The 12604-nt window shown below is 39.6% G+C and overlaps 1 protein-coding gene across 1 annotated transcript; it reads right to left on the bottom strand.

Moving 5' to 3' along the window:
- Positions 1–395: 395 nt before the first annotated feature.
- LOC149248432 (phytochrome-like) lies at positions 396–8376 on the bottom strand. The gene is given in 5 exon segments (XM_089458424.1): positions 396–748; positions 1254–1544; positions 4723–5539; positions 5781–6281; positions 6284–8376. Coding segments are annotated over 5 exon segments (3354 nt in total). The 5' UTR covers positions 7818–8376; the 3' UTR covers positions 396–537.
- Between the last annotated feature and the right edge of the window lie 4228 nt (positions 8377–12604).

Genomic DNA, 12604 nt, shown 5'->3' with positions numbered 1-12604 from the left:
CAAAAACGTGTTAATTTACAATTAGTTGTCTCCATGGCAAACGGCTCCGTAAGTAGTCAATAGCAATGCTGGATGGATGCATGTGGGGCAAGAGGAAGAGACAATGTACAAGAAACAAAAACTGTTTCAGAATTGATCGACTGATCCAGAATCGTAACAGCTGAAGCTTATACAGTGCCTGTTTATTTCTCAAAATGTGCACAAACAGTGCACTTGGCAAGCGAAATAGTTCCATACCTCTTCTAGCAAAGACACTGTTTATTTAAAAAGCAGGATATGCGCATCAGGCGCCGTTCCTCTGTTAGATTTAGATTCTCACATGTAGGAACCTTGAAACATACACAAGGTGTTTACAACATTCCCAGTGAATATATCGGCAGCAGTGTAAACTCCTGTTGTAGGCTGTTTCAACTCAAACAGCCCAGAGGGCTTTCGTTTGACCTTTCAATTTCTCAAGTTGAATGAAAAACAGAATGCCCAGTTCAATCAAGATGCCAAATTGGAACAGGATATCTCTTTGTATTGAATGGAAATGTTCTAGCATTCCTCATTTTGACCGGTAGCGAGCTCCACAACAATTACAAAGGATGATGTTCCTCCTCCTCGAAGATACTGTACATCTCCATTCATAAGTCTTACAAGCTTTCGGCAAATGAGCAATCCAAAACCCTCTTGAGACATATCCGGGTCGAAATTGAACATCTGTTGTACCAGTTTTTCTGGCAACCCCGGGCCTGGATGAGTAATTCTGCAAACATACCAAAACAACCATTCTTGTCAAAGCAATTGTAATCAGCGCACTTTAGTTGCAACCCTGGGGTCCCAGTAAAACAAATCTCTTTGTGCAACAATTGATTTAAGTTTCAATAGATTCATAATTTCATACATTCTGTGAGCAATGTCACTACAGATACAACCCTATTGCAATCTAATTCCATACAAACCAAAATAAAGCACCTTGTTATCGCTGTCTGAAAAAGGAAAGTGAGGGCTTAAGGGCAGACTGAAAATTATAAATCAAGCATTTTTGAAGAGCAAAAGAAAAAGAATCCCTGAGTTTGCATGCATATTACCCAGAAGAGTGTTTTAAATCATTCTACTGAATGAATTCTACCATGCAAATTGCAAATGCAAGGCAACCTTATATGGCATATTTGCGTTCTGCATCTTGAATCTGAGAAAGAGAGTACAATGTGCCAAAATGTAACTACCCATCAACACCTTTTTCCGGAAAGAAGAAGAAAGCTTCATACCTGAATTCTATACGTATGACATATACACCGCCACCCAAATGCCTTTTAGTTGGACTGACTTTTATTCGAACCCATTTTTCTGCTGGTGTGAACTGTATCACAGTTACTAGGAAATTAGCCAAAATTTGCTGAAGCCTCGACTGATCCCCATAGAGGCCTGTTGTTGTTATTTCTCTTGGCAAGTCATAACCTATCTCCAATCCCTTTTCTTCACTCTGTATCATTCCCTGACTTATGACAGCATCAAGCAATGCTCCCAAGGTAAATTCCACCGTATCCAAGTCAAGATAACTGTCCAACATTCAGATTACGAGATCAGAATAGCTTTCAAGTTATTGCTTGAGAAATTTTCAAACTTCCATCATTTACAAAAGATACTGAGACTGTATGCCAGCCATTTGTGTTCCATATTATATGAATTCATAAACAAAGAATGATGTGAATCACAAAAGAACGACTGCACAAACAGATAAGATTCTCCAAGAAGTGTAGTGAGACCTCATAGCCATAGACATCAGACAGCAAATGGAACATAGGATGCTAACTTAACCTCACACTCGATAGTAACCTCAAAATACCAGGACTGGCTGTATCACGTATTTTATTACGTTGTAAGTATTTATTGAACTTCATGAGTATTACTTTTGTATCTAGGATGGTGATATCATAGGGATTCCTGTAGCTGTTTTTGAACATGTATCCACTTGCCAGCCCCATTGGGCGTTCACTATTGCTCATTTGTAGGCATTATAACCTTATTCTGTTTTCAAGGAAATACCTCTTCCCCTTAACACTACCTAACCAGGAGATGTCTAAAAAAGGCAGGAACTATGTACTAATGTCGAACCAAATCCCATCATAGAGATATGCCACTATAGTAATAGCTTGTAAATACTAAATACAGACATCACTTAGATAACAACCACAAGCCGCAGATGGTCCCATGAGGCCTTATACCAAAAGAGCAGTCATTTCCTTCAGTAAATTGTATGCCAAAGAAAAGAAAACTGAAAAGAATTGATCACAAACAGAGAGGTGACACAGAAGTAGATGAAGTGCTTGACAGGTACGCGGTTGAGGTCAGCCATAAACCATTGGCCATGTAGGTTTCGAAAGTCCCTCTCTCAAAAAGCATGAACGACTGAAAGAAATAAAAAGGAAATGGTATTCAGTCAAAGATACACTACAATAAAAATTTAGTAGTTATTAACCAAGGTAGAGGAAAATGTTTCCTGAACTTCCCTAAAGCTTCCCACAGTGGACACCTTAATATTTAGAGACGAAAGAAAGAGGAGAAAGAAGATTAAAGCAATAATGTGCAGTGCTATGAAAATGAAACAACTTTAAAATGAATCCTTTTTAAAAGGAATTAATTCCCGGCTCTTTAATAATACAGAAATAGGAGGATAAATCTCAGAGAAATATGTACAATAAGACTGCTAGGTGAAGTAAAATACACAAAACCGAACTTTTCTTTTGAAATGGCTACCTAAATTTCTGTTCAACAAGAATGACACTGTAGATGGCCACAACATAAGTATTATGATAAAGACCATCACAAACTTATCCTAGAATTTGACACCAGTTTTGTCATTAGCTAATCATACAGAATAGTACATATACTAGAAGCCAGATAGAGTTTTACAGATTCCTTACTACTTCAATAGAGTATTGGTGAAGGTCAGTTCTATGAATACCAACACCAAAACAAAATAAGACAAACATAGATTTGCAAATATCAACCTTTTATTGCTGGTAGTCCTGAGTGTGGTTGTATTAGCTGACAAGTTAGCAAGGTAGCACACAAAACAAGATGTGAAATGGCATCACTGCATCAGCAACCAATAAAGTGGAAGAAAGTTTGGTAGAGTTGTCTATAAAGATGTAAAAGAATATTTTGTAAAAGCAGTGGCAACGTCCTTGCATCATGGTTGTGGCATGGCTTTAAGCCTTTATGTATGGTCAGCTTCACTTGGAACCAATTAGGATCTAATATTACCTTTTACTTGTTCCATCGATTATTTATTAACCATAGGATTTTTCACTGTAGACAAACCCTGTGTCTAGCCCTTCTCCTAACAGCTGACCTAAGTGAGATGCCTTCGTGAGAACAAAAAACCCTGAAATGGGTCAGATCAATACAGAAACCTCATATGAAGGATTCCTCTATGAAGATCTGTGTCCCACTCCTGAAAAAATAATCTCTAGGATTATTCTTTGAGAATCTGTCCTTTAGGGTAGTTCTCCCGGGAAAATAAACATCGACAGTGCTAGAATTTAGGCATGTAGATGTCCACAACTTGCAACAAATGTCTTTCAGAAAAGTGGTTCAAAAGTGAAAACACGAGAACAAGTGACCTTAGCATCTTGTTTTAAGGGATGACCAAGAGGAAATTTCTATAAGCAGGCATTATTCTGAAATTTTGGGAAATGAGAGAATAGACATCTTGATGGAGAATTTGGCAAGAATTTCTCATTTGCCAGTTTGAGCACCTTTTTGTAGATTCAAAGCATGTTTTTCTACGGTGTCTTGCCTGTTTGAAATTTGTGCTTCAACATTTACCTTGTAGAAATTTTGTCATTTTATCCTACTGAATGCATTCTTCATTGTCCAAGACTCGCAGACTCCCAGGGTTTACTTCGGGTTTTTTGACATTCATTGTTTTTGTTCTAGACCTAACTATAAACTATGGATTCTAGCGGGGAACATCAGATTTGAGGTAATTTGGCAGTAGAATTGAAATTTCCGACTACAATGCCTTGTGAAAGTTACCAGGTGTGAGCATGTACATTGTGGTCAATGTGGGCAGCAAAAGCATCTTACAGCAAATCCTTTCAGCGTAAAAGTTTTGGAATAGCCCATAGGAGGTGGTGGATATTGCTCCATCTAAAGCCATCTAAGGTGTCATTTGCTCTTGTTTTTGTTGTTTTTGGCTAATTCAGAAGTATAGTTTTCAAGTGTTCTGATGTTTTCCAAGGTATTCTTGCACCTTTGTCGTGCATTATGATTTGTGACTTAACAGGTGATGAGTTTCCCACAGAAAGATTGATCAAATGCATTCGCCTGTTCACAGTAACACTATAAGAAGTTGCCAAATAGCCAAAGGTTTCATTTTCCTATGTTAATCACGGAACATAAAGTATGTTGTATGCTGAAAAGATTCTACCAGTACAACGAACATGGGGCCATTATAAGGGGTTGGTGTATGAGATTCTCTTATGCATGCCCTCCTACTTGCCTCTAATCAGGATGTTTCCATGTGGAGTAAGAGTTTATGACAGAACCAAGATATATGCATGCCATATGTAAGACAACATGGATCAAGCAAACGGACCCATGCTCACAATTTTGACAACACTGGGGAGTTACTTTAACATAGCAATAAGTATTAGTTGCAGAAATCGACCACAAAGGTAGGATTATTAATGCTGAATAATCATGTTAATGTATAGGCCGAGAGAAACATACCCATCTTCGATGCTTTCTAGGTCCATATCATCCAGAATTTTTAAGATCTGTTTTTGGCAAAGTGCGCTGGTTTCCACTAGTTGTCTCTGGTCCTCCCTCAAATCTGTGCGTTCCATCATTTTTTGCGTAAACATGATTCCATAAAGTGGATTTTTAATTTCCAGCCGAAGGTATGTTAATGCCTTGAGTCTCTTCATAGCAGCTTGTTCTAACATGTGCTGCACATACAATGCTTGTTGAAGCTCTGGGCTAGCAATGTGCAAAAAGCAGAAAACTCCTGTGATTTTTCCCTCTTCATCTAATTTCTTGTTTGCAGAAAGTAAGGTCTCTACATATTTACCATGACGGTCAAAGAATCCAAAAGGAAACTTCTCTGTCTCTTGGCCAGCCATGGAGCTATTTAGTATAATTCTGAGCTGTGTCAAGGCATTCTGGCCTTTAAGACGACAGCATGCTGTGCGGGTACCAAAAACCTCTCCCAATAGCATTTTATTAATTATCTCTTCTCTTTTCCACCCAGACAACTTTTCCATAGCTGAATTCCACTCAGAACACCATCCACATTCATCTGTTCCAAATATGGGAGGAATCAAGGGACTTGGATTCTGAACTATTGCCCTGTAGTCACCTTGAATGCGAGTGAACTTATCCATAACGACCTTCTGCCCGGTCACATCTTGGGCAACAAAGCACACTCCCACAACATTCTCCTTCAGGTCCCTGCTCGAGCAAGCATTAACGAGTAAAACTACTGGACCTTTGTCCTCCTCTGAGCCATGTCTTTTCAGCTCAATTTGAACATTTTGTTCTTCAACTCCTGCAATAACCAGTTCACCCAGTGAGATAAGCAATTTGAGACAAACTGGGTTGAAAGAGTAGAGAACATTATGGCTATATCAGGTTCAAACTACATTACACACTACTTAAGGACAACACAGACTTGCCAACATTCAAATTGAAACTAGCATTGAATATTAGCCAGTCTCTAATATCTATAACTGAAAGAAAGACAGATATATTGACTATGTCCCAACAAATAATTTGAATGATTTTATCACCTTGCAAAGCCAAATGTAGCATCCTTTTCACGTTCTCAGCTGAGGTTTCCTCGACCAGATTGATTAGAGGCTCCCCCAGAACCTCTTCCACTGACAACCCCGTAAGTTCAGCAGCTTTTCTATTCCATCCATTTACTACTCCATAAGCATCAACTGCCAAGATTGGAGCCGTTGCTGTTTCAATCAGTCTCACCATCTCATTTGTCACTGCATTCAATTCATCCATCTCCTGAAGTTTCAAATCATTGAGTTGCCTATTTATCGAGATATTTCTGCCACTGCCATCAGTTTCTTTGCAGGAACCCCGCAGTATTAACTGCAATGAATGGATGGCATCCATCTCAACATCCTCCCATGACAAACTCCTCATTTTTACCACTTCAAGGAATGCATTAAACGAAGATCGTGGATGCATTTTCTTACCATCATCTCTGTCCTGCAGGTCATGTTTGGCACCTCCCCATTTGATTTCTTTTGCAGTATGGGATCTGAACCAAAACAAAAGTCTTTTGAATTAATTCTCACCGCGGCAATTCCACAAACTGCATTACCTAATGATCCAGCTCCAGGATAGCCTGCATAAACAAGACTATCTGTGCTCAAACCTGTGGAATCCATGTGATGCTCAGACAGCCATGCAACAATATCTTGGATCTGAGCCTCAGTAGGAGTTACCCCCAGAAGCCAAAAGTTTTCTTCATAGTAAAGGGCAGCACCATCGCATCTGACAAGATCCATGATGTTGGGCTTCTGAGTGACAATTCCCAAGGGTGTGTCGCGAAGCAGCATGTCGCAGAGCAATGCTTGAGTGCGCAGAATTTGCTTTTCTCTCATCTGAGCAGCCAATTCAACTTCCTTGTTTAGCTGAATTCCAAAAACTTGCATTAAGAACTCACAGGCATACCTCAAAGGAAATGGAACATAGCGTGGACTAGTGTGATGACAAACCACCAGTCCCCAAAGCCTTCTTCCTTTCTGCTGCATCTGCCCCTCGCTACCTCCGTCCAATTCCTTCTCATTGATTACTACAGCCATTACTAGAGATGCTATAGAACCCATGTTGGCCATGTATTGAGCATGGCAACCATGAGGTGCTATCAATGTAGATCCACAGAAACTTAGGTCTCTAGGCAATCTCTCGTCCTGAATCACCGCTACAGGCTGTGCATAGCAATCACAAATCATTCTTACTCTGTTCCTCATAAACAAAAATCTTGAAGCCTGAGGGATATCAGTTGCAGGGTAGTGAAGACCCAAATAAGGTTCTAAATCATATCTTCTCATCTCGGATATCACCTCACCATGATCATCATCATGAAATTTATAAGCCATAACACGGTCATAGCCCATAAGGTCACGCACCTCTTGTACAATCATGTCACATAATAGCTCAATATTTCCACTAGGGATTGATTGCAACCGTGATATTGCCTTTGCAGCAAGCTTATAGGATTGCAATGCTCCCATTGCAGAGGTGGAAACATCCGAAGTCCCAATAGGCTCAAAATCTATCACCAACGCCACATCAATTCTATGGAGTATAGCATAGAAGGGCTTACCTGAACTCTTGGAATGGACTAAAATAGGATTCAGAAGATTCAGCTCTTCAAACTTGGCAGCCTTCTGCAATGCCATGGTGCTCGAAGGAGTGAACAAGGTCCTTGCATCACTGCCAATACAAAGAATCTGCTGGTCCTCCACACTGGGAACTGCATGAGCTGACACTTGAAGCATATCTGGGGCATTTTCACTGTAAGCAATCACTTGAAAAGTCTTCTCATTCACTGCAACCATGCACCCAAATGGCTGAAGCAGCTTGCTCCTCTGTATCTGCTGCAGATATGCACTAACTGCAACTGGTGGAACAATCTCCAAATCCGTGTTATTAACTATGGATTTCATGTAATCAAAATGCTGCCCGGATTCTTCAAAGTTTGCATGAATCCTGGCATCCATTGTCGTTTGGGCCATTGCTCTGGCATTGTAGCTTTGTCTACCAGAACTTCCCTGGGAACAGGCGGCCTTCGAGGATTCCATGAGACTCAAAATACCAATCCAATGCAAGAGGATCAGAAATGCAAACAGAGCTTATGAAATTTCTAACCACAATGCCTATAGAGCATCAAAGCCCAAATTCAAAAATGTTGGCCTGACACAAGGCCTTATATATAATAGACCCACAAGGCCTCAATAATGTATCTAAAAATCTACATGCTTTGACAAACCTTTTTTTTTAAGTTCATTATTTATCCAACCACATGGGCAGCCCAGAGAAACCAGATCTGGCCATATCCATTGACAGACGTGTCATTCCAAAACCCGTGTACAGAGCCTTGCAAACTTCGAAATATGCATGTAAAACTGTGCCCTCCTTCTTCTTCTTCTAGGTCTTCTGCCCTAGACTCTGTAGGGTAGCATGAGGATGAGTACAGCCCAAAATTTCAGAAAATAATCATCGAGAACATGAGACGGAGACTGTGCCCTTTCTGTTACCCACAAGGAGGGCAGGCCCAGATTCTGCCCTCGACGATTTTCCCCTCCCCTGCTCCTGTGTATACAGTGCACACACCCTCCAAAGTTTCAAGTTGCACGTATAAATCTGTTCGTTGTGTCCTGAAACAGTACAAAATCAATATTCTTAGGCGTCATATTAGGATGGGATGGGATGTACACCTGTATATTCTGAGTCAACCCCCATGATCATGTATGGTACACCTGTCTTATCCATAGTCAGTTTAACCGTTTAAAAATTTCATCGATCGGATTCCTGAGTACTAACGAACACACTTCCAGTAGCTCGGGGTACTCTCCAGAACAAACCACCTTACCTCGAAAAAGTTTGTGAAGGAATATAGTGGAATTGCAGATTCAGAAACAGGCGATAAGGCTTCTGCAACTAAGGTCTGATTCTGCAGAAATGCAGCTCTGAGTAAACTCTTTTTTTTTTTTTTATAAAAGTGTGTTTGGAACTGTAAATGGAGATAATTTTTGGACTCACAACGATTAATTTCTTGGGCATAACATTATGTTTGAATGGGATTTGTAAAGGAAGATAAATTTTGGATTATGAACTAATTATTTGCCTGGAATATTTGTAAATGGAAATAGTTTTTGAACTATGAAGTAATGGTTTTTCCACGCAACAACGTCATGCCCCAAAAAAGGATTCAGCAGTGAGCTTTCTGTATGAAAACACCAAATCCTGAATTGGGAACTCTACACAGTGAGCTTTCTGTGTGAAAACACCAAAACCTGAATTGGGAACTCTAACGTGTAGAGCTCTTGAACTACTGTGTTATTAACAACATAAAGATTTAAATCAGGAAAGGAAAAAGCAGTTATTATTGTTTTTTTTTTTTTTTTTGTTTTACCGAAGGTGGCAAAACCTATCAAACTCAGGTGTGAAACCAACAGTGAGGACAACCATCTCTGGCTGCTATCCGCGAATGTCGATTTGACTCATCACCGTTATCAAGGAAAACCACGCCACCTGTAATAACCCGCTGGTGGTCCGTAAGGGAGCAGGGTTTCACTCCTGCCAGATGCCTCTGGGTCTTGGGCCGTTAACATGTTTCCTTACGTCCGAGGAAGACGAGCTCTTAGCCAAACAGAAGCAGTTCAGTTATTATTTTTTTTTTTTCCGAAGGTGGCAAAACCTATCAAACTCAGGTGTCAAACCAACAGTGAGGACAGCCATCTCTGGCTGCTATCCGCGAATGTCGGTTTGACTCATCACCGTTATCAAGGAAAACCACGCCACCTGAAATAACCCGCTGGTGGTCCGTAAGGGAGCAGGCTTTCACTCCTGCCAGATGCCTCTGGGTCTTGGGCCGTTAACCTGTTTCCTTACGTCCGAGGAAGACGAGCTCTTAGCCAAGCAGTTTTACGGCATACTCCAGGCCGAGTTCAGTTATTATTGTTATATTAAATTAAAATTTTATTTTTTAATTTATTTAAATTAATTGAAATTGAAAATTATTTATATTTTGGTTAACAGTTTTTTTAGATGTAAAGAAATAGATTAACCGGAGTGAGATCCTGCTTTTTATAGACTACTCAAAGTGGGATAGCTTTTTTTTATAAAGAGTTAACCTACATTCACGAAACTTAAATAAAATCATAGGCTAATTTGGTTTCTACATGTTTTGCTAGCTAAAATATTACCTAAACATGTAAAATATTAGCTTTTTAGCATATGTATTAGGTACTTGAAAGTTTCTTAGAATTGAAAGTAGTTTGGAATTTCAGATAATGTTTTGGTTCCAATTTTTTCCTTAATTGGATTTTATTTATTTATTTAATTTTAGGGTAATTATGTGTAATTTAATTTAAATTTATTAATTAAATTTTGAATGTTATAAAATATTTAAATATGTTTTTTATAAATTATTAGCAAGTAATTTTGGGGCATAGTTTTTTTTATGATGAGTTAATCTACATTCATAGATAGTAGCAAGTGATAACTAATTTGACAGTTGAATTAGATAAATTTTATTACTATGTAAAAAAAATATATAATTTTTTTTAATATTATTTTAATAATAATTATGTTGTTTTATTAACATCCAAAACTGAGGTTGATGTGTGGCACTTTCCCTCTAAGCCTGTTGTGACCTAGTCTTCCTCTGTGTTTTCTCCCTTGATGGCCCCTCCGGAGTCTAATCCGGAGGGAGATCGCTCTGCTCACACGACCCCTCCTAATGTGGTTGCCCTTGCCTTCTCCGACTTCATCTCCTTGATTGGGGCTCCCCATGAACGCTCGTCTGTCTCCAATTTTATAAAGCAGCTTGATGAAATACCTGAAATTGATCTGCCCCTTGCTATGCCTTGCAGAGCCACGCTCTCTCTGGCTAAGCATGGCTTGGTAGGTCAATTTACTGGCCTTCGGCCCTCTCCAAAAACAGTTTAGAAATGGGTGAAAAGAAATTGGGATGCAAAAACCCAAGGTCAAATCTCAATCTGCTTATGTGGTAGGGGATATTTCACCTTCTACTTCGAATCCAAGGAAGATCGATACGCGATCTTTAGAAATGGACCTTACTTCATGGATACAAGAGGCCTATACTTGAATAGATGGACTCTTGACTTTGATCCTGAACTCGACATTTCCATTGCAATCTTGATTTGGATTCGCCTCCCTCATCTTCCCCTCCACTGTTGGGGAGACGACTTAGTGAAAGCAATTGTCAACGCAGTCGAAAAATACATTGACAAAAGCGAGCCAAAAGAAAATCATCATGCTTGTGCTCAAATATGCATGGAAGTCAATTTGGGTAAGGGCCTTCTAGAAGCTGTGAAGATCAAGGTCAACAACTAGACTCACATCCAACAGTTGGACTACGAACAACTCCCCTTCAAATGCAAGGTATGTCATGAATATGGTCATTTTGCAAATAGATGTTCAAAACAAGTAGCAGAGGAACCAGCAGAAACACAAGATCCCCAATGGGAAGCAGTTAAATGTAAAAAAGCAGGGAACAAATATTCAAAATTAGCAGATCCTCCTCATTATTTTCCATCTTCTTTGATTGCTCCTTCGCCCTCATATTTATCTCAAACTTTGGACTCTAATCCCTTTTCTTCCTTATCCCCCTCTATCACTGACCTTCCTCCTTCTTGTGAAGAGGGTGAGTTGGAGCAGTTCATCTCCGCTCCATCCCATAACTCTCACCCCCCCACCCTCTCCTACTCCCCCTGCTTCTTCCCTTCCCATTCACCCTCTCCCTCTCCTAGCCTCTCCTTGTCCTCCCTCGAGCCCTCTCATCCCCTCTTTTGATAGGATTCTTACTAGAAACAAATCCAAAGAATCGTTTGCCCCTCCAGAGAACCATAAGAAATGAGGAAGAAAATCAAATAAAGAAATATGAGATGAAGTAGCACAAAAGGCAACGGCAATGGGCACCTAACAACCAATGGACACCTACATAGACAAAGGAGTAGGGGTCAGGGACATGCAAAACCAGAGAGCAAGAGGCAAGGGTTCTTCTGCTCCTTCTTTTAGTAAATAATGAATATGGTCTCCTGGAATTGTAGAGGGCTCGGGCACTTTTCCAAAATAAATGCAACAAAAGATCTTATCAAATCTGGAAATGATAATTTCCTTCTACTTCAGGAGACCAAATTAACTGAGGAAGAAATGGTCTCAGTAATCCAAAAGCAAAAGAATTTCAAAGGTGTAGTAATAAGTGCAAGAGGAGCTTCGGGAGGAATTTTCACAATGTGGAATCAAACATCTTGGGACCTAATTAGGTCCCTCAGGGAGAAACATTGGGGCATAATAGAAATAAAAAAATATTAGAAAAGCACATAATTATCGTCAATATCTATGCCCCATCTCACTTCAGAGACAAGGAACTATGTTGGTATTCCTTAGGAGATCAGTTAGAATCAGAAGAAAATAGAAGTATAATAGTTGGGGGAGATTTCAACTTGGTCATGAATGCGGGGGGGAAAAAGAATGGATCTTCTTACTTGATCCAAACAAAGATAAACTTGAAATAATATTAGTGGATCAAAACTTAATGGATGTTATTCCAAAGAATAGTAAATTCACTTGGAGCAATAGAAGAATAGGCCCAAGAAACATAAAGGAAAGACTATATCATTTCTTGATCCATGTCAGCCTCGTTTCAGGATCCAATCCAGTGCTATAAAAAACTCTTGCATTACAGCTTCTGAACACAAGCTTATTTCTCTAATATTTGGTGAATCCATAAACATGCCCCCCCTTCCTTTTAGATACAACCCATTGTGGTCCACCATTGTTGAGGTCATGCAACTGATCCACTCATCATGGAAATCTAGTGTTAATGGATCGTCAAGAA

Source organism: Pinus tabuliformis, chromosome 7 (assembly GCF_031772625.1).
Source record: "Pinus tabuliformis cultivar Carrire ecotype Pingquan chromosome 7, CPIR1, whole genome shotgun sequence".
Taxonomy (NCBI): domain Eukaryota; kingdom Viridiplantae; phylum Streptophyta; class Pinopsida; order Pinales; family Pinaceae; genus Pinus; species Pinus tabuliformis.
This window is presented reverse-complemented; position numbering and strand designations above follow the sequence as displayed.